This window comes from Sapajus apella, unplaced genomic scaffold (assembly GCF_009761245.1).
Source record: "Sapajus apella isolate SASKATOON/1434 unplaced genomic scaffold, GSC_monkey_1.0 scaffold209, whole genome shotgun sequence".
NCBI lineage: Eukaryota > Metazoa > Chordata > Mammalia > Primates > Cebidae > Sapajus > Sapajus apella.
Window position 1 is genome coordinate 581,320 of NW_022437149.1, and position 23,077 is coordinate 604,396.

The window sequence follows — 23,077 nt, forward strand, 5'->3', positions numbered from 1 at the left end:
ACACCACTGCTTCTAATTGGCCATCTTGGCCCCGCCTGAAAGATGGGACCTTTAAGAGGTGTTTGGATCATGAGGGTTCTATCTTCATGAATAAATTAACTCCTAGTCATAAAATAGTGGATTAATGGGTTGATGTATTAATGGGCTATCATAGGCAGAGAACTGGTGGCATTATAAAAAGAGGAAGAGAGACCTGAGCTAGCAGTTAGTATGGGCAGCACCCTCACCGTGTGATATCCTGTACCACCTCCAGACTCTTTACAGAGAGTCCCTACCAGCAAGAAGGCCCTCACCAGATACGGTTTTGTGACCTTGAACTTCTCAGCCTCCATAATTATGAGAAATAAATTTCTTTCTTTCTTTTTTTTTCAGACGGAGTCTCATTATGTTGCCCAGGCTGGAGTGCAGTGATGCAATCTTGGCTCACTGCAACCTCTGCCCCCTTGGTTCAAGCGATTCTCCTGCCTCAGCCTCCTGAATAGCTGGGATTACAGGTGCGTGCCACCATGCTGGGTAATTTTTTTGTATTTTTAGTAGAGACAGGGTTTCATCATGTTGGTCAGGATGGTCTTGAACTCCCGACCTCATGATCTGCCCACCTCGACCTCCCAAAGTACTGAGATTACAGGCATGAGCCACTGCACCTGGCCCCTTTTCTTTATAAATTACCAGTCTCAGATATCCTGTTATAAGCAATAGAAAATAAACTAATACATATCCACAGCCTGTTTCAGTCTATTCTGAACTCTCATGGCACTTCATCACAATCTCTTCAAGGGAAAGACAGCAATTTCATAAAAATCGGTTCTAATTATTTTAGTATATTATGGTAGTCCTAGAAGCTTAAAATTCTTAAAAATTTCTGATGGCTTTTTTATCTTTGAAACGGTAATATATGTGTGTTAAAAAGGCAAATGGTAAAAAAATTAGTAAAAGCATAAGATAAATAAATTTCCTACCCTGAACTCCAGTTACTGAAATGCCTCTTAGAGTAACTATGATTATGAATTTCTTATTTACATTTCCATAAATGGTTATACTATATGTGTACTTATGTATATGTTTATTATATATAGTACATACATATATATGTGTATATATATACACATATATATGTATGTACTATATATACATACATATATACATATATATATATAAGTCCCTGACAGGGAATCTGGGCAGCCCAGATGAATGGGTTTCCCCCCAGCAAAACACAACCTTCACCAAGGGACAAGGTGCTTCATTAATCAAGTCCTGCTTCCTGTGCCACCCAAATGGGAGAGACCCTCCAACGGGTATTGTCAATCACCCTATATAGAAGCAATCCTGCTGGCACAGGTTGGTGCTCTTCGAGGTCAGAGGTCCCAGAAGAAGGAGCAGGCACCCATCTTTGCTGCTCTCCAGCCTCCTTGAGTGACATCTCCAGGCACGGAAGTGAATCAGATGAATAGGGCCTGAAGTGAATCCCCAGCAAATCGCAGCAGCCCTACAGAAGAGGAACCTATTGAAAGAAAAACAAACAAGCAGAAAGTGACAACAACAGCATCATCAACAACAAAAAGAGTCCTACAAAAACCCCATTCAAGTGTCAGCAGTCTCAAAGACTGAAACTAGACAAACTCACAAAGATGAAAAAGAATCAATGAAAATATGCTGAAAACCCAAAAGGCCAGAGTGCCTCTTCTCCTCCAAATGATTGCAACATCTCTCCATCAACAGTGCAGAACTGGACGGAGGATCAGATGGATGAATTGACAGAAGAAGGCTTCAGAAGATGGGTAACAAAAAACTACAATAAGCTAAAAGAGCATGCTCTAATCCAATGGAAAGAAGCTAAGAACCTTGATAAACAATTAGAGGAATTGCTAATTAGAATAACTAGTTTAGAGAGGAAGATAAACGACCTGATGGAGCTGAAAAAGCGTGAAAACTTAGTGAAGCATAAAGTATCAAGAGCTAGATAGACCAAGTGGAAGAAAGGATATTTCAGTAAGGTGGTTTGAAGACCACCTTTCTGAAATAAGACATGCAGACAAGAATAGAGAAAAAAGAATGAAAAGAAATAAAGCCTCCAAGAAATATGGGACTTCATAAAAAGACCAAACCTACAATTGATTGGATTACCAGAAGGAGATGGGGAGAATGGGAACAAGCCAGAAAACACACATCTGAATATTATCCAGGAAAACTTCCCCAACCTAGCAAGACAAGCCAACATTCAAATTCAGGAAATACAGAGAACACCATTAAGATACTCCACAAGAAAATCAACCCCAAGACACATAATCACCATATTCTCCAAGGTCAAAATGAAGGAAAAACACACAGGCTCAAAATAAAGAGATGGAGGAAAATTTTCCAAGAAAATGAAAAGCAAAAAAAACTGGGTTTGCAATCTTAGTCTCTGACAAAATGGACCTTAAACCAACAAAGGTCAAAAAAGACAAAGAAAAGCTTTACATAATCATAAAGGGAACCATTAAACAAGAGATAACTATTCTAAATACATATATGCACTCAATACAGGAGCCCCCAGATTCATAAAACAAGTTCTTAGAGACCTACAAAGAGACTTAGACTCCCACACGATAATAGTGGGAGACTTTAACAGCCCACTGTCGGTATTAAACAGATCAATATGACAGAAAATTAAAAAGGATATCCAGTACTTGAACTCAGCTCAGGATCAAGTGGACCCAGTAGACGTCTATAGAACTCTCTACCCCAAATCAACAGAATATGCATTCTGCTCAGTGTCACATGGCACTTATCCTAAAATTGGCCAAATAATTGGAAGTAAAACACTCCTCAGCAAATGCGAAAGAACTGAAATCATAACAGTCTCTCAGACCACAGTGCAATTAAATTAGAACTCAGGATTAAGAAACTCACTCAAAACTGCACAATTTCATGGAAATTGAACAACCTGCTCCTGAATGGCTTCTGGGAAAATAGTGAAATTAAGGCAGAAATCAGAAAGTTCTTTGAAACCACTGAGAACAAAGAGAAAATGTACCAGAATCTCTGGGACACAGCTAAAGCAGTGTTAAGAGGGAAATTTATAGCACTAACTGCCCACATCAGAAAGCTGCAAAGAGCCCAAACTGGCACTCTAACATCACAACTGAAAGAACAAGAGAGGCGACATAGGCATAGGCAAGGACTTCATGACTAAAACACCAAAAGCAATGACAGCAAAAGCCAAAATAGACAAATGGGACCTAATTAAACTTAAGAGTTTCTGCACATCAAAAGAAACAATCATTAGAGTGAACCAGCAACCAACAAAATGGGAAAAAACACTTCGCAGTCTACCCATCTGACAAAGGCTGAATATCCAGAATCTACAAAGAACTAAAGCAGATTTACAAGAAAAAAACAAACAAACCCTTTCAAAAGTGGGCAGAGGATATGAACAGATGCTTTACAAAAGAAGACATTTATGAGGCCAACAAACATATGAAAAAATGTTCATCATCACTGGTCATCAGAGAAACGCAAATCAAAACCACAATGAAATACCATCTCATGCCAGTTAGAATAGCGATCATTTAAAAATCTGGAGACAACAGATGCTGGAGAGGATGTGAAGAAAAAGGAACACTGATGCACTGTTGATGGGAGGGTAAATTAGTTCAACCATTGTGGAAGGCAGTGTGGTGATTCCTCAAGGATCTAGAAATAGAAATTCCATTTGATCCAGCAATCCCATTACTGGGTATATATCCAAAGGACTAGAAATTGTTCTATTATAAAGACACATGCACACATATGTTTGTTGTGGAACTGTTTATGATATCAAAGACCTGGAACCAACCCAAATGCCCACCAATGATAGACTGGACAAAGAAAATGTGGCACATATACACCATGGAATACTATGCAGCCATAAAAAACAACTTCTTGTCCTTTGTAGAGACGTGGATGAATCTAGAAACCATCATTCTCAGCAAACTGACACAAGAACAGAAAACCAAATACTGCATGTTTTCATTCATAGGTGGGTGATGAACAATGAGAACACTTGGGCACAGGGAGGGGAACAACACCCGCTGGGCTAGGTGGGGGGTGGAGGGGAGGGGAGAGATAGCAGGGAGGGGCGGGGAGGATAGGGAGGGATAATACTGGGAGAAATGCCTGACGTAGGCGATGGCGGGGTGGGGGGGTATGGAGACAGCAAACAACCATGGCATGTACCTATGCAACAATCCTGCAGGATGCATGATGCGCACGTGTACTCCAGAGCCCAAAGTACAATAAAAAAGAAAGAAAGTAAAAAAAAAGAACAGTCAGGGAACAACAGATGCTGGAGAGGCTATGGAGAACAGGAACTCGTTTACACTGTTGGTGGGAGTGTAAATTAGTTCAACCATGGTGGAAGACAGTGTGGCGATTCCTCAAGAATCTAGGATGAGAAATATCACTTGACCTAGCAATCCCATTACTGGGTATCTACCCAAAGGTATATAAATCAACATAAAGACACATGCACACAAATGTTTACTGCAGCACTGTTCACAATAGCAAAGATATGGAACCCACCCAAATGCCCATCGATGATAGACTAGATAAAGAAAATGTGGTACATATACACCACGGAGTACTATGCAGCCATAAAAAGGCATGAGATCATGAGCTTTGCAGGTCCATGGATGAAACTGGAAGCCATTCTCCTCAGCAAACTAACACAAGACCAGAAAACCAAATACCACATGTTCTCACTCATTAGTGGGAGTTGAACATTGAGAAAACATGGACACAGAGAGGGGAACACACACACCAGGGCCTGTGGTGGGGTTGGGGGCGACGGGAGGGGACTTAGAAGATGGCAGCAAACCACCATGGCACACATATACCTATGTAACAAACCTGCACGTTCTGCATGTTTCCCATTTTTGTTCTTGTTTTAGAAGAAATAAAGAAAATTGTTACTTTAGAAAAAAAGAAAAGCCCCACCTTTCAATACTGCCACATTTGGGATTATGTTTCAATATGAGTTTTGGAGGGGCCATTCAAACCATAGCAGGGTGGAAACAGGGAGACCAATCCAAAGTCATTGCAATAATGTAGGTGAGCAAAGTGGTAGGTTGGTCTATAGTGGTAGCCACAGAGGTAATAAAAGGCGATCAGCATTGGGAGAAATAGGTCACAGATACAGGCACAGATGAATAAAATCACAAGGAGATCACATTTTATTGACAACTGAATCGCTACCTATACATAGTTTTCTACAAACTAAAAATGGATAATATTAACTATACAAAGCCCATTAGCATTTACATAAAGTTACTTCAACAAGTTTTGTAGGTTTCATGCTAGGTAATTTAGTGAATATGGCAAACACAATCAAAGTTATTCAGCACCATTTCAGCTAAAAGTATCAGCTTTGAACACAGCTACACACACACACACACACCACCACACATAATCAAACACCAACATTTCAAACCCAAAAAATCAACAACTAATTTACAAAATAAATACTATTTTTAAAAGTAGTAGTAGGAAAGTTAGGTTAAAAATCCATTCCTTGGAATTTTCCAGCTTAGATCCAGGAAAAATTAACAAATTGAGAATTTTAAGAAAGACCGCCATATTTTATTAAAGTTGGATGTGACTGCCCTTCACAATTAATACTACGTGCATCAGAAAAGCATAATTTCTGGCTGTCAGAACAATGACTTCCTTGCTAGTTTAAACTATAATTATACAGCTCTAAAGAAACATTAAAAATTTGAATAAATTGGTTGAAAACATGATTTTCTATTCAAATTAAAAATGCAAACCTGAATACACTGTTACTTCAAATAATTAAGAAATTGTATCCAGTCGTTAGCTAAGTAATGAGGCCAAGTCATTCCCAGTAACTTCCTGTGATACCAAAGGGAATACATTTTATCTCTAATGAAACACAGCTGGGTCTGTCATGAAATAGCAATGTGAAGGTGAGCCCTTTGGCTTCCAAGGGATTTTATTTCCTCTGCTATAGAATTGAAGGACTTTGTTTAAGGTGTCTTACAAAGAATTCCTGCTTTGCAAAGACATGTTGGGTGGAGTAAGAAGTAAACTTTTTAAAAGGCATTTGGACTTTTATCTATCTGTACAATATCATAATTCAGAACTATTCCACGCTGTTCTGGAAAAATTTTGCTTATAGAATGCAAACGTAATGACTGGTATTAAAAAGTCTGAAAATGAAGCATTAAAAAATGTGGTTTAAAAATCTTTAAAGTACCTGTAATATTTGTGTTAAAAATGATGCACCACTACCAGTTAGAATATCCCACCTTTGAATTTTAAGAGCTAAGAATCTGAGTGGGGGGAAATGACAAGGAGATTGCATTATTCAAGCCATTCTTCTAAATATGCATTCAGTGCACACCAGTTGAAGAGTAAACACCTTGAAATACTCCTAAGAAAGCAAAGAAAGATTATTCCTTCTATCAAACACCATACAAAAACCACGTTATCTACACACACACACACACACACAATCTTGAATCAATCAAACAAAATTAAAAAGACCATCATGACTAAAAATGCTCTATAACCCAGCATGTTTTCTGTGTTCCAATGATGCATGTACATTCTGCCCTGTTCTAATTGGTTCTTTTCTCTCTCCATCACAAGCAGCACTTTGTGGGTTTCTAGTTGAGGGTCATTCCAGGTATTTTACAAATCCTACTTGCTTCAAAGTTACAAGGAACATCATTCCAGGCCCATTTATCTTGGTTATAAACAAGAACAACACAGTTTTCTCCCTGATTGTTGTTGGGTTCGTTCTCATGCCAGAATCTGAAAGAAAAACAACATAGATAGAGATATATAGGTATATATAGATGATGTAGACTATAGATGTAGATTAGATATAGATATATTAGGAGACAATTCAGAGAAATGTCCCTAGTGAACAGTTTAGACCTGCACTAATACTATAGTCACTAGACACTTGTAGCTACTGAGCACTTGAAATGTTGCTTCTCTGAATTGAAATGTGCTTTAAGTCTTAAGTGCACACTGTATTTTGAAGAGTTAGTACCAATGAAGAATGTCAAACATCTCAGTAATAATTTTATATCGATCACATGTTGAAATGGTAAGATTTGGATATACTGGGTTACATACATCATTAATACATTAATAAAATACATTTCACTTGCTTCTTTTTACTTTCTCAATGTGGCTACCAAAAATTTTAAATTGCACATGTGGTTTTGCATTATATTTTTACTAAGCAATATTGGCTTCAAGAAAATAAAACTGAGAAGATTTTAATTCTAATTCAAAGACAATCTTTATTGCTTATATTGTTTATTTAAATGTCAAGCCTAAAACAATTTTTATATCACTTCCACGCTATTCATTCTTTCATTATTGACATTGTATAAATAAGAATACTGATAATTTCATGGAAATCACAGAACCATTCTGGAACTGGGACATAGCATATGGAGATTACTCAATCTACAGTGCTTTCTCCTAACATTTTTATATCAATGTATTCCACTTCAAAATGGATGTTTCTTGCTACCATCTTCTAACCTTTGCTCATAAATCCCCTTAGACCCACTCGATATACTCACACTATGCGTGGGTTAAATGGCATCTGGTCCACCCAGCGCCACTGTCCTTCAGCGTTCTCATTTCTAAGTCCAAGGAAATAGGAAAACCGTCTATCCAAAAATTGAATAGTAAAGTTCTGCATAAAAAACAGAAATTTTAATATATTTGCATGAGTCTGGTGATGGCTATTATGTTGGAAAAAGAGGAAAGATGTCAACTAGTTTACTGGTTAAGCACAAAAGCTCTGGCATCAGGTAGATCTGTTTTCAAATCCTGCTTGTAATTTAAGTGCTTCAGTCTCACCAAATCCCCAGTGCTTTCATCTTCAGAAGGGACACCTCCAAATACTTCACAGAGTTACTATGAAGATTAAGTGAGGTCGTACTTACAACCCTTTCAGCACAATGCTTAATAGGATTAGAATTGTAAGGAGGTTTTGTTTGTAATATCACCTTCTTTAATGGTGTGCATATTTCATTAAATTCCACTTTATTCAGAATCACTGAACCTATGGATTGTAAAGCTATGGAGACAAACTCCTTGAGGACACTATTCATCAAGAAAAACTTAGGATCTGAGTCATGGTACATAAGTGGAAACATATTATATGAGGAAATCAATTTCAGCCTTTAAAGAATTTACCCTAATATTTCTTTACTTATTGTTAGATCCATATATTTGAACTATTTTTCCTATACTTTATCCTAAGAAGCTAGTTCAGTCCTGATTAGCCATTCATTTATTCACCTACTAACCAAACACTTATCAAGACCTATCCAGTGTGCTTCACACTGCACAGGACGTTGGAAATGCAAAGGTGCGTAGAGCATGGTCCCAGCTCTCCACGTAGGAGGAGTCACCGAAAGAGATGGAGCAGTAAACACAGTTGTAGTGGAGTGGAGTAAATGCCATGATCTCATTGTGCACAAAGTCCCACAGAAGTACCGCCTACTTAGAAAAGGGAGGGGTAGAATGCAGAAGGTAGTTAGGGTAGCTTTCCGGAGCAGATAACATATGAATCTAATATAGAAAGGCCAAAAGAAGTTGGCCATAAGACAAAAAATTGAAGAGGAAGAAAGGGCTTTCTAGGCAAATGGAGCAGATGAAAACAGACAGAGGCATTGCAAGACAGAGAAATTCCTCTTTTTTCACAAAGAGATTCAAACCAGCAGAGAAACTGATGTGATCCTCCCAACACACCTGCTCAGCTTCCGTGCTGATGGTCATCAGATGGGCCCTCATCCCTGAACAGTTCCTTTCACTCTCAGCCCACGTCTTGTTGTCAGTAAGAGGAAAATAGCAGTTGGACTGGAAGGCTCTCCAGTCAACAGGACAACAGTTCCAGGTGCTCCCTCAGGTGAAAATTAAAATGGAAATTGGTAACGAAAGAGCATTTCATCTGTAACAGGTTGCGTTAACTATTCCACTACCTAATACTCAATTTATGTTTCTGAGAATAATATCAAGATTACCAAAATTATTCTGTCCTGCCAAAAGATCCTAAAAATTGCATTCCTAAATATCTTCTAAACGTAAGTATTGGAAACCACGTAATGACTATAAGAAAATTATAAAACATTATCTTATAAAGCATAAATATTATTCAATGTTCCTACATCCGTTGACTTTCATATTGAAAGTGTTTCCATGACAAAGCTTTTGCAGGATATTTTACCTAAAGGGGGGTAAAGAACCTACTAAAACTCAAGCACTCTTCCATTCTCCCAAATGAGATGACAAATTCTACAATAATAAAAGAAATAAAGACATGTCCGCAAAGCTATATATTCTAGGAGGAACCTGTCTTTATGATATATCTGAATCAAGGAAAAATTCAATTTGTTACATTTTGGATGTCAAAAAGAACCCATCGATCTGTTAAGCCATATTCTCCAGTTATTAACTGATTACAGTAATGAGAAATAATTCTATCTTAATGTATTGTTAGGTACTCCTATGCCAGATTCTCGTCTTATGCTATTTTAATCCTTCCTGGTTCACTATTGACATTCCTTAAGTCAAATTATGAATTTCAATGAAAATGGAAATTAAAAGAGAAATTTTCTTATGCTGTCTACCTTCAGCACTTTTCAGTTCTGATTTCTCTTTGATGCAAGTGAGCTTTGCATGGTGCTCTAACTTGTTCACTCCTGTGCCTCTCTTACAGCGTGAAAAGTTGTGATGAGTCACTGTCAAGGATAAAAGCAAGTTAGTTTCCATTTTCTATATAAGCACTAATTAGGGAAATAGGGGCTGACCTCCCTAACCTTTCTCATATCCTAATAGTTAAGGCCCTCATATTCTCTTTTCTTTCTATGCAGCTTGTTTGCTTCAGCTCTGGGTGAATTGGTTGAAAGTAATTGTTGAAAATTAATATTTTTATTATTATATTGTCTATTTTGTGCTTTATAGGAGTTTTGCAAACTTTTATGTGCACATGCTTGTAAGCATGTTTTTCTATCAAAATGTGTGTTGAGTAGAGGCTTTTGGTGAGCACTGGGTTGTATGAGCCTTATGCATTTCTAAAATACTTTCACCTTGAAATATAAACAAATGTAAAAAAGTGGAAAACAGTTTAGCAAATTATTGTAAGGTGAACACTCCAGGTAACAACTAACCTCAAGAAAACTAAGCTCAGCTCAAGAAACAGAATACTGCCAAAACCCCAGGTAGCCTTTGCATCTCAAATACAACTCACTCCCTCTCCTTTAAAGGTAACCACTGTGCTCTGCTTCACAATTTCATCACTTACTAACATGTCCCCTATAGATCACATCTGCCTGTTTTTGAATGGCAATCATACAGTATATATTCTGATTCTGCCTTTTGTTTAGCAATGTTTCTGAAATTTATCTATTTTGTTACCTGCCGGCTATAATTCATCTATTTTCATTGCCGTAAGTGAACTAGTGTCTTCATGAAATGAAATATATTTATCTATTCTACTCCTATTAGATGTTTGCATGGTTTCCAGTGTTTGGCTACTGTGAATTATGCTCTTCTGAGCATTTTTGGCCATGCATCGTGGAGCACAGAAGCATGCATTTCTGTAGGTCATATATGTAGGAGTGGAGCTGCAGGCAATAGGGTATGAATATTGTAAACTATGATAGTGGCCAACTTTTCCAAATTGGTTGTAATACTTAAACTCCACCAGAAGCAATTCATTAGAGGTCCATTTGCTCCACAGCATCATCAATATTTGGTAGTGCCGGACTTTTTAATTGTTGCCATCCTGTTATGTGTGCAAAGGTATCTTATTGTGAGTTGCATTTGCATTTCCCTGATAATTAATGAGCCTGGCACTTTTGTGTGTTTATTAGACATTTCATTTTCTCTTTTTTTAGTACCTATTTAAGACTTTGCCCACTGTTTTTATTGTAAATATTTTTCCTATTGGTTTGAAAAAAATTTTATATAATCTGCATGTGAATTATTTACTAATAATATACATTACAAGTATCTTCTCCTATGGCTTATTTTCACTGTTAGTAATATGTTTTGTTGTACAGTAACTCATTTTAATGTAGTATAATTTGCCAATGTTTATTTTCTAGTGCATTTTGTGACTTGTTTAAGAAATTGTTCTCTGCCTTAAGGTCATGAGGAAATTCTCCATTTATCTTCTTAAATCTTTATTGATTTACTTTTCACATTTTGCACAATAATCCACTCTAGATTTGTTTTTGTATATAGTATGATGCAGGAGACCAACTTCATCTTTTAAATATAAATAATCAATGGGCTCTGCAACATTAATTAAATAAAACTGTTCTTTTCCCATAACTCCGAGATACTGTCTTTTGTTCTATATGAAGAGTCTTATATACATGCAGGATCTGTAACCAAGCTCTCCTTTATTTTCCTCTAGCCTACTTGCCTTGCACCTATACCATATTACTTTAATTATAATTATTTGCGATATCAGAAAGAATGTCTTCCAATGGTTTTAATGATGGTGATGGTTTCAAGGCTGTATACTTATCTCCCAAATTGAGATGTATACATTAAATATGTGCAGGTTTTTATATGTCAATTTTATATCAATAAAGAGGTCAAAAGAAAGGAAAAAAAGAAAGAGAGAGAGGTAAAGAAAGAGAAAAAGAGGCCGGGCGCGGTGGCTCACTCCTGTAATCCCAGCACTTTGGGAGGCCGAGGCGGGTGGATCACGAGGTCAAGAGATCGAGACCATCCTGGCCAACATGGTGAAACCCCGTCTCTACTAAAAATACAAAAAATTAGCTGGGCATGATGGTGCATGCCTGTAATCCCAGCTACTCAGGAGGCTGAGGCAGGAGAATTGCCTGAACCCAGGAGGCGGAGGTTGCGGTGAGCCGAGATCGCGCCATTGCACTCCAGCCTGGGTAACATGAGTGAAACTCCGTCTCAAAAAAAAAAAAGAAAGAAAGAGAAAAAGAGAGAGAGAACAACTCTTCCAACACTGCTCTTTTCAAAGCCAGTCTATCTGAAAGTTATTTTTCTGCTGCTTACTCTTTACTCATATGATATGTCCCTTTGTAATCCCAGTCCAAAATGGGCAGAAATTCACTATAGTAACCACCTTTTACATGTACAGAAAATGATTTAAATTCCATCTGTCATTCTCTATCACAAGGTAGCACCATCAAAAGACAGAAGGTAAACAATGTAGCTCTGAATATTGAACACAAGACTCTGAAGACAGCTATGTTAAGAAAAATCAAGATAGCAAAAGGCTTAGAGCAACTTCAGAAAAGATGTTTGGAAAAAATATTCAAGAAATGTTCTACTTTGGCTAATAACTTACCCAAACAACTGGCAATGAAACAGGAACCGAGAAGTAAGATGAAAACTATAGCAACAACCCAAGGAATCAGCTGGAAATGCATGCCTCCTTCCATTAGGACTAAAAAAAATAGAGATTAACCTCCTCTCAAAGACAAGCTAGGGAAGCTAATTCTACCAAGGAGCAATCTAAAAATGAAAGCAAACAACATATTTTAGATCTGGAAAAAGCGTAAATATTTTCTCCAAATAAATCGATTTTAGAGCTTATTGAATAAATAGGAAAGAAAAACATAAGGTTTTTGGTAATTTTGGAATAAAAAGAATTTTATAAGTAAGATACAAAATCCAAAAGCCATTAAAATTGATCATTTGGGTACATAAAAATTAAAACTTCTATATAACACAAACAATATTAAAGATAAGGAACACGTGAAAGAAAAGTCTTGTCATAGTATTAATATCCAGACTATAAAGAATTTCAGAATCAACTAGAAAACTAAGCAAAACTTTGAGCAGGAAATTTGCTGAAATTTTAATTTGCTGAAGTTATAAATAGATACTAATCAAACAAAAATATGCCCAATCAGGGAACTGTAAACTAAAAGATTGTGGTATAACTTTTCACATATCAGATTTTTTAAGTAAATTAAATACATGCAGCGTTGGCAAGGCTGAGGGGAAATCAGCATGCTTGGTGAGAAAATAAATGCTGCTGCCTGGACTCTAAAATTAGGAATGCCTTTTAGAAGGATCAAGTTAGCAGCATTTATCCATTTTGAAAGGCATTACATTTGCCACAATAATTTCAATTATAGGTATCTATCCTATAGAAATAATCGAACTTATTTATGTTAAAAGATATTCATGGCAGTACTTTTCAAAATAGAAAAAACATACTGGAATCTAATATTTGCATTTGTCTCATCAGTAGTGGAAATTCTAAATTATGGTCACTTCACACAATGACATTCTATATAGTAATTAAATAAGCATGTAATCAGTATATATTGATGCAAGAAATCTCCAAGAAATATTGTTACCTAAAAAGGTAGTTTTAGGACCTTTGTAAAGTGTGATCCTAATGAAGTCTGCCATGGGAGGGTGATGAGATAAAGTTAAAATTTAATTTTAATTTATACATTTCTGCATTTGTTCTGTATATTTATCAAAAATATTATTTAGTGTTATCACAATACAAAGCCACCTGTGTCACTTAAGACAGACATAAAATGGGACAATCAGAGCCTCTCATACACGATAAGCATATGTGTGTTTCCTACATCTTCCTTTTCCCTTTTGCCTTTAAAAGAATCTTCTCATGTTACCCTCTTTCTTTCCCTCCCATTTCTCTTTTATATATTTTATCTCCACTCTTGGTCCAATCTACATTGCACAAAGAAGTTTCTGTTATTTCACTGCATGTCCTTCCTCTTCACCAACATCACTTTTATTTCCTTCCACCTCCTCCTCCCCATCATCATCATCAGTCTTTAAAACTACCATCAATTCATATCTTTTAAATTTAGTTGTAATTCCATCTTTGAAATTGAAAGGAAAGAAAGTACTCACGTTTACTCTGGGGTTTTTCTAGCCCCATTGTATAATTAGTCTCTTGTTGTTCAATGGTCAGGAGGGCAAGGACTTGCTCTATTTTTTCCCCAGAGTATACTCCTGTGAATAGAGGAATATATTCAGAAATACTTGAGAGTGAACACCAATGTTACATATTCTAGTGAGATTAGAAGGTTCTCAATATAAGAAAGTTAACTCAAAAGAAGAAGTCTTTTTGAAAGACTGGGGTTTCCTTTGATTTATTCCGAGAGATGAGGTAAAAAAGACAAAAAGGAAATTGAGAAAGCAATGCCCCAAAACAGTACAATCATTAGAAGAAACCCATGAGCATGTTGAGATCACCAGATCAGTGTGTAATGTGGAATTTTCAATTTGTTTCTTTTCTTTCATTTAGACAAAAAATTTAGCAATGCCTTAAAAGAAACAATTGTCGTGCCCCAATAAAAAGCTAAAACAGCTGAATAGGAACAGCTCCAGTCTGCAGCTCCCAGCAAGAGCGCACCAGAAGATGAGTGATCTCCACATTTCCAATAGAGCTACCAGGTTCATCTCATTGGGACTGGTTAGGCAGTGGGAACAGCCCGGACTTTTCTGGACACTGGTTCATATACTAAATTTTCCCATGGTTTACACAACCCACAGACCAGGAGACTCCATCTGGCGCCTACAACGCCAGCGCCTGGGTTTCCAGCACAAAACTGGGTGGCAGTTTTAGTCAAGTGGCACCTGGAATGCCACTTGAGACAGAACCACCCATTCCCCTGAAAAAGGGGACTGAGACCGGTAAACTAAAATCCACTGACTTAAAATTCTTACAACAAGCACAACAGTCTGAGCTCAACCTGAGAAGTTAGAGCTTGGTGGGAGGAGGGGCGACCACCATTACTGAGGCTCCCTAAGGGGTTTCAACATTGCCTGTGTAAACAAAGCCACTGGGAAGTTTACACGGCAGCTGGGCAGAGCCCAGTAAGCGGTTTCAACATTGCCTGCGTAAACAAAGCTGCTGGGAAGTTTACACAGCAGCTGGGGGGTGGCCTCTGCAGGCAGACCATCAAGTAGATTCCCTTCTTGCTGGGCAGGGCATCCCAGAAAAAAAAAAGACAGCAGTCCATCAGGGACTTTAAAAGCCCCCACTTTCCTGGGACAGAGAATCTGGGAAAAGGGGCGGTTATGAATTCTGCTTCAGCAGACTTAAACATCCCTGCATGGCAGCCCTGAAAGGAGCAAGGATCCCCCAGCACTGTGCTTGAGCTCCGTTAAGGGACAGGCTGCCTCCTCAAGCGGCTCCCTGACCCCCTCCCCACCCCGTGTATCCTAACTGGGAGACACGTCATACAGAATAGCTCTGGCTGACAACTGGTAGGTTCCCTTTTTGGGACACAGCTACCAGAAGAAGAAACGGGCAGCAACATTTGCTGTCCTGCAGCCCCCGCAGGTGATTCCCAGGAAAGCAGGCGTGGACCTCCAGCAAATTCCAGCAGACCTGCAGCAGAGGGGTCTAACTGTTAGAAAGAAAATTAACAAACAGAAAGAAATAGCTTCAACATCAACAGAAAAGATGTCTACTCAGAAACTCCATCCAAAAGTCACTAGCTTCAAAGACCAAAGACAAAAGACACAGGATGGCAAATTGGATTAAAAAAAAAAAAAGTCAAGACCCATTGGTGTGCTGTGTTCAGGAAACCCACCTCACTTGCAAAGACACACATAGGCTCAAAATAAAGTGATGGAGAAACATTTACCAAGCAAATGGAGATTAAAAAAAAAAAAAGCAGGGGTTGCAATCCTAGCCTCTGACAAAATGGACTTTAAACCAACCAAGATCAAAAGAGACAAAGAAGGGTATTACATAATGGTAAAAGGATCAATGCAACTAGAAGAGTTAACTATCCTAAACATATATGCACCCAATACAGGAGCACCCAGATTCATAAAGCAAGTTCTTAATGACCTACAAAGAGACTTAGACTCCCACACAATAATATTGGAAGATTTTAACATCCCACTGTCAATACTAGACAGATCAATGAGACAGGAAACTAACAAGGATATCCAGGACTTGAACTCAGATCTGGACCAAGCAGACCTAATAGACATCTACAGAACTCTCCACCCCAAATCCACAGAATATACATTCTTCTCAGCACCACATCACATTTATTCTAAAACTGACCACATAATTGGAAGTAAAACAGTCCTCAGCAAATGCAAAAGAATGGAAATCATAACAACCAGTCTCTCACAGTGCAATCAAATTAGGACTCAGAATTAAGAAACTCACTCAAAACTGCACAACTACATGGGAACTAAACAACCTGCTCTTGAATGACTACTAGATAAATAATGAAATGAGGCAGAAATAAAGATGTTCTTCAAAACCAATCAAAAAAAAGACACAACTTACCAGAATCTCTGGGACACATTTAAAGCAGTGTGTAGAGAGCTATTTATAGCACTAAATGCCCCCCAGAGAAGCAAGGAAAGATATAAAATTGGCACTCTAATGTCATGATTAAAAGAACTAGAGGAGCAAGATCAAACAAATTCAAAAGCTAGCAGAAGACAAGAAATAACTAAGATCAAAGCAGAACTGAAGGAGATGGAGATACAAAAAAACCCTTCAAAAAATTAATAAATCCAGGAGCTGGTTTTTTAAAAAGATCAACAAAATAAATAGACTGTTAGCCAGACTAATAAAAAAGAAAAGAGAGAAGATTCAAATAGATGGAATAAAAAATGATAAAGGGGATATCACCACCGATCCCACAGAAAACAAACCATCAGAGATTACTACAAATGCTATGCATATAAACCACTAAATCTAGAAGAAATGAATAAATTTCTGGACACTTATACTCTCCCAAGACTAAACCAGGAAGAAGTTGAATTCCTGAATAGACCAATAACAAGGTTTGAAATTGAGGCAGCAATTAACAGCCTATCAACCAAAAAAAGTCCATGACCAGACAGGTTCACAGCCGAATTCTACCAGATGTACAAAGAGGAGCTGGTACCATTCCTTCTGAAACTATTCCAAACACTACAGAAAGAGGGAAGCCTCCCTAACTCATTTTATGAGAACCACATCATCGTGATACCAAAACCTGGCAGAGACACAACTAAAAAAGAAAATTTCAGGCCAATATCTGTGATGAACAGTGATGCAAGAATCTTAAATAAAATACTGGCAAAACAAATCCAACAGCACATCAGAAAGTTTGATCACACCCACCATGGTCAAGTAGGCTTCATCCCAGGGATGTGAGGCTGGTTCAACATACACAAATCTATAAACATAATCCATCACATGAAGAAAACCAAAAACAAAAACCACATGATTATCTCAATAGATTCAGAGAAGGCCTTAGACAAAGTTCAACAGCGCTTTACGCTAAAAGCTCTCAATAAACTAGGTACCAATGGATCATATCTCAAAATAATAAGAGCTATTTATGACAAACTCACAGCCAATATCTTACTGAATGGGCAAAAACTGAAAGCATTCCCTTAGAAAACTGGCAAGGCCGGGCGCGGTGGCTCAAACCTGTAATCCCAGCACTTTGGGAGGCCGAGGCGGGTGGATCACGAGGTCAAGAGATCAAGACCATCCTGGTCAACATGGTGAAACCCCGTCTCTACTAAAAATACAAAAAATTAGCTGGGCATGGTGGCGCATGCCTGTAGTCCCAGCTACTCAGGAGGCTGAGGCAGGAGAATTGCCTGAACCCAGGAGGCGGAGGTTGTGGTGAGCCGAGATCGCGCCATTGCACTCCAGCCTGGATAGCAAGAGCGAAACTCCGTCTCAAAAAAAAAAAAAAAAGAAAAAAAAGAAAAAGAAAACTGGCAAAAGACAAGGATGCCCTCTCTCACCACTCTTATTCAACATAATATTGGAAGTGCTGGCTAGGGCCACAGGCAAGAGAACGAAATAGGAAGAGAGGACATCAAATCGTCCCTGTTTGCAGATGACATCATTGCATATTTAGTAGACCTCATCATCTCAGCCCAAAATCTCCTTAAGTTGATAAGCAACTTCGGCAAAGACTCAGGATACAAAATCAATCTGCAAAAATCACAAGCATTCCAATACACCAATAACAGACAAATAGAGAGCCAAATCATGGGAGAACGCCTATTCACAATTGCTACCAGAGAATAAAATACCTAGGAATACAACTAACAAGGGATGTGAAGGACCTCTTCAAGGAGAACTACAAACCACTGCTCAAGAAAATAAGAGGGGAGAGGAGGATCCAAGATGGCTGATTAGGAGCAGCTCAGGATTGCAGTTCCCAGTGAAAGTGGGAGTGGAGGGTGGGTGGACATCGCATTTCCAGATGGATTTTTATTGCCCACAGACCAGGAGATTCCCAGGTGGAGGAGCCCCACAGGTCACCAGCACGGCTGGTTTGGCCGGCGGGCTGCTTTGCTGGCGCCCCGGCAGTGGTTCTCCATACAAAATAAATGGTTCTGGGCACCTTTTAGCTGGTGATTGGAGCTCCGAGAAGGCAGAGTCACCCATTCATCTGATTAAAAATGGGACTGAAACAGGGAGCCAGGCCAGGAGATTTCCAGGTGAAAAAACACCACGAATCTCAGCACTGCTGTTTCAGCTGGTGCAGTGGGTCACTGCATGGGAAATCACACAGATCCCAGCACATTTTCAACAGGCAACTGGAACACCTGGGAGAGAGTCTACTGTTTAACTAAAAAAAAAGGCTCTGAGGCAGGGAGCCAGGTGATCAGGCTCAGCTGGTCCCACCCCCACCAAAAAACAGCAATTGGAAACACTCTGGGTTGAGAGTTTCACAGTAAGCACAGCTGAACCCAGGAAGGTCCAGCTCTGTGGGAGAGGGGTGTTCACCATTACTGAGGCACTCCACCATTACAGAGGTAGTCTGCCATTGCAGAGGTAGCCCGCTGTTGCCAAGGCAACCCACCACGACAGAGACAGCCCACCATTACAGAGGTGGGCCGGCTTTGCCGAGGCAGTTCTAACTACACCCATATAAACAGGACTGCAGGGAAGTTTACACAGCAGCTGGGGGGAACCCACAGCAGCTCAGCAAAGCCTCTGCAGGCAAACAGTGACTAGGCTGCCTCCTCACTGGGCAGGGCAGCCCTGATAAAAAGGCAGCAGCACAATGGAAGCTCATAAATAAAGACCTAACTACCCGGGAGAGAGCATCTGGGTAAAAAAAAAAGGGGGGTTTGTGAGTTTGGCTGCAGCAGACTTAAACGTACCTGCCTAGCAGCTCTAAATGAACAACAGAGATCACAGGTCATCACTGGAGCTCCTATAAAGGACAGACTGTCTCCTCAGGCAGCTTCCTGACCCCTGTATATCCAAAGAGTCACCTCATAAAGGAGAGCTCAGACTATTTGGTGGGTATCCTTCTGGGACAAAGATAACAGAAGAAGAAATTGGCAGCAACCATTACTGTTCTGCAGCCACTGCAGGTGATCCCCAGGCAAGCAGGGCCTGGAGTGGACCTCAGCAGTCCTACAGCAGAGGGGCCAGACTGTTAGAAGGAAAACTAAGAAACAGAAATAACTTCATCATCAACAAACTGGATGTCCACTCAGAGACCCCATCTGAAAGTCAACAACTTCAAAGATGACAGGTGGATAAATCCATAAAGATGGGAAGAAACCAGCGCAAAAAGGATGAAAACACCCGAAACCAGAACACATCTCCTCCTACAAGAGATCACAACTCCTAACCAGCAAGGGAACAAGGTTGGATGGAGAACGAGTGTGATGAATTGACAGAATCAGGTTTCAGAAGGTGGGTAATAAGAAACATCTGTGAGATAAAAGAACATGTTCTAACCCAATGCAAAGAAACTAAGAACCTTGAAAAAAGATTTGATGAAATGCTAACGAGAATAGACAACTTAGAGAGGAATATAAGCGAATTGATGGAGCTGAAAAACACAACACAAGAACTCGTGAAGCATGCACAAGTTTCAAGAGCTGAATTGACCAAGCAGAAGAAAGGATATTAGAGGTCGAAGATCAACTCAACGAAATAAAACAAGAAGGAAAGATGAGAGAAAAAAGGGTAAAAAGGAATGAACAAAGTCTCCAAGAAGAAGATGGCCGACTAGGAACAGCTCAGGATTGCAGCTCCCAGTGAAAGCGCAAAGGGTGAGTGGGTGCTGCATTTCCAGATGGATTTTTATTGCCCACAGACCAGGAGATTCCCAGGCAGAGGAGCCCCATGGGTCGCCAGTGCAGCTGTTTTGGCTGGCGTGGCTGCTTTGCTGGTGACCTGGCGCGGCGGTTCTTCATACAAAATACACTGGTCCAGGTGCCCTTTTAGCTGGACGAATCTCAATGCCACTGTTTCAGTCGGCGCAGTGAGTTGCCACACGGGAAATCACACAGATCCCAGTGCCTTTTCAACAGGCGACTGGAACACCTGGGAGAGAGTCAACTCTTCAACTAAAAAAAGAAAAAAGACTCTGAGTCAGGGAGCCAGGTGATCAGGCTCGGCTGGTCCCACCCCCCCAACACACACAAAAAACAGCAATTGAAAGAGCTCTGGGTTGAGAGTTTCACAGCAAGCACAGGTGAACCCTGGATGGTCCAGCTCTGTGGGGTAGGGGCATCTGCCATTATCAAGGCACTCCACCACTACGGATGTAGTCCACCATTGCTGAGGCAGCCTGCCGTTGCCAAGGCAACCTGTCATTACAGAGAGAGTCTGCCATTACAGCAATGGGCCACCATTGCCAAGGCAGTTCTAACTACACCCATATAAACAGGACTGCAGGGAAGATCACACGGCAGCTGGGCGGAGTCCACAGCAGCTCAGCAAAACCTCTGCAGGCAGACAGTGACGAGGCTGCCTCCTTGATGGTCAGGGCAGCCCTGAAAAAAAAAAAGAAGTCAGCAGCACAATGGAAACTCATAAATAAAGACCTAACTCCCTGGGACAGAGCACCTAGGGAAAAAAAAGGAGTTTATGAGTTCTACTGCAGCAGACCTAAATGGACCTGCCCAGCAACTCTGAATGAACAATGGAGCTCACAGCTCAGCACTTGAGCTCCTATAAAGGACAGACTGTCTCCTCAAGCAGCTGACCCCCGTATAGCCAAAGAGTCACCTCATAAAGGAGAGAATAGACTGACGTTTGGCAGGTATCCTACTGGGACAAAGATAGCAGAAGAGGAAACTGGTAGCAACCCTTACCATTCTGCAGCTGCTGCAGGTGATCCCCAGGCAAGCAAGGACTGGAGTGGACCTCAGCAGTCCTACAGCATAGGGGCCAGACTGTTAGAAGGAAAACTAAGAAACAGAAATAACTTCATCATCCACAAACTGGAAGTTCACTCAGAAACCCAATCTGAAAATCAACAACTTCAAAGATGACAGGTGGATAAATCCACAAAGATAGGAAGAAACCAGTGCAAAAAGGATGAAAACTCCCAAAACCAGAACACATCTCCTCCTACAAGGGATCACAACTCCTTACGATCAAAGGAACAAGGCTGGATGGAGAATGAGTGTGATGAAATGACAGAATCAGACTTCAGAAGGTGGGTAATAAGAAACTTCTGTGAGCTAAAAGAACATGTTCTAACCCAATGCAAAGAAACTAAGAACCTTGAAAAAAGATTTGACGAAATGCTAACGAGAATAGACAACTTAGACAGGAATATAAGTGAATTGATGGAGCTGAAAAACACAACACGAGAACTTCGTGAAGCATGCACAAGTTTCAAGAGCTGAATTGACCAAGCAGAAGAAAGGATATCAGAGATCAAAGATCAACTCAATGAAATAAAATGAGAAGGCAAGATTAGAGAAAAAAGGGTAAAAAGGAATGAACAAAGTCTCCAAGAAATGTGGAACTATGAGAAAAGACCTAATCTACGTTTGATAGGCGTACCTGAATGTGACAAAGAGAATGAATCCAAGATAGAAAATACTTTTCAGGATATTATCCAGGAAAACTTCCCCAACCTAGCAAGGCAGGCCAATATTCAACTCCACGTAATACACAGAACACCACATAGTTATTCCTCAAGAAGAGCAACCCCAAGGCACATAATCATCAGATTTGCCAGGGTTAAAATGAAGGAGAAAATGCTAAGGGCAGCCAGAGAGAAAGGTGGGGGTACCCACAAAGAGAAGCCCATCAGACTCACTGCAGATCTCTCAGCAGAAACCCTACAAGCCAGAAGAGAGTGGGGGCCAATATTCAACATTCTTAAAGAAAAGAACTTCCAACCCAGAATTTCATATCCAGCCAAACTAAGCTTCATAAGCGAAGGAAAAATAAAATCCGTTGCCAACAAGCAAGTACTCAGAGATTTCATCACTACCAGGCCTGCTTTACAAGAGCTCCTGAAAGAGGCTCTACACATGGAAAGGAACAACCAGTACCAGCCACTACAAAAACGTACCAAATGGTAAAGAGCATCAACACAATGAAGAACCTGCATCAACTAACGGGCAAAACAGCCAGCTAGCATCAAAATGGCAGGATCAAATTCACGCATAACAATATTAACCCTAAATGTAAATGGACTAAATGCCCCAATCAAAAGACACGGACTGGAAAATTGGATAAAAAGCCAAAACCCATTGGTGTGCTGTATCCAGGAAACCCATCTCACATGCAAGGATACACAAAAGCTAAAAATAAAGGGATAGAGGAAGATTTACCAAGCAAATGGAGAGCAAAATAAAGCAGGAGTTGCAATTCTCATCTCTGATAAAATACACTTTAAATCAACAAAGATCAAAAGAGACAAAGAAGGACACTATATAATGGTAAAAGGATCAATGCAACAAGAAGAGCTAATGATCCTAAATATATACACACCCAATACAGGAGCACCTGGATACATAAGGCAAGTTCTTAATGACTTACAAAGAGACTTAGACTCCCACACAATATTAGTGGGAGACTTTAATACCCCATTTTCAATATTAGGCAGATCAACCAGACAGAAAATTAACAAGGATATCCAGGACTTGAGCTCAGACCTGGACCAAGCAAACCTAATAGACATTTACAGAACTCTCCACCCCAAATCCACAGAATATACATTCTTCTCAACACCACATCACACGTACTCTAAAATTGACCACATAATTGGGAGTAAATCACTCCTCATCAAATGCAAAAGAACGGAAATCATAACAAACAGTCTCTCAGACC

General features: G+C 39.6%; 1 protein-coding gene across 1 annotated transcript; it reads right to left on the reverse strand.

The window, feature by feature from the left end:
* Positions 1-5,162: 5,162 nt before the first annotated feature.
* On the reverse strand, positions 5,163-14,425 carry CLEC4D (C-type lectin domain family 4 member D). Its single transcript, XM_032270352.1, has 6 exons — positions 13,900-14,425; positions 12,350-12,448; positions 9,642-9,752; positions 8,764-8,915; positions 7,584-7,699; positions 5,163-6,795 (listed from the first exon to the last, which is right to left on the reverse strand). The coding sequence occupies exons 1-6, from the start codon at positions 13,925-13,927 to the stop codon at positions 6,648-6,650; spliced, it is 654 nt and encodes a 217-aa protein (XP_032126243.1). The 5' UTR covers positions 13,928-14,425; the 3' UTR covers positions 5,163-6,647.
* Between the last annotated feature and the right edge of the window lie 8,652 nt (positions 14,426-23,077).

Bases quoted from the DNA above. Each gene is read 5' to 3' on its own strand.
- CLEC4D (XM_032270352.1), bottom strand. From the start codon at position 13,927: ATGGGGCTAGAAAAACCCCAGAGTAAAC. The intron at 9,753-12,349 runs GTAAGTTATTAG...TATCCTTGACAG, and splicing joins TTTCATTGCCAGTTGTTTGG to TGACTCATCACAACTTTTCA. The intron at 7,700-8,763 runs GTGTGTTGGGAG...TTTTTTATGCAG, and splicing joins TCAGCACGGAAGCTGAGCAG to AACTTTACTATTCAATTTTT.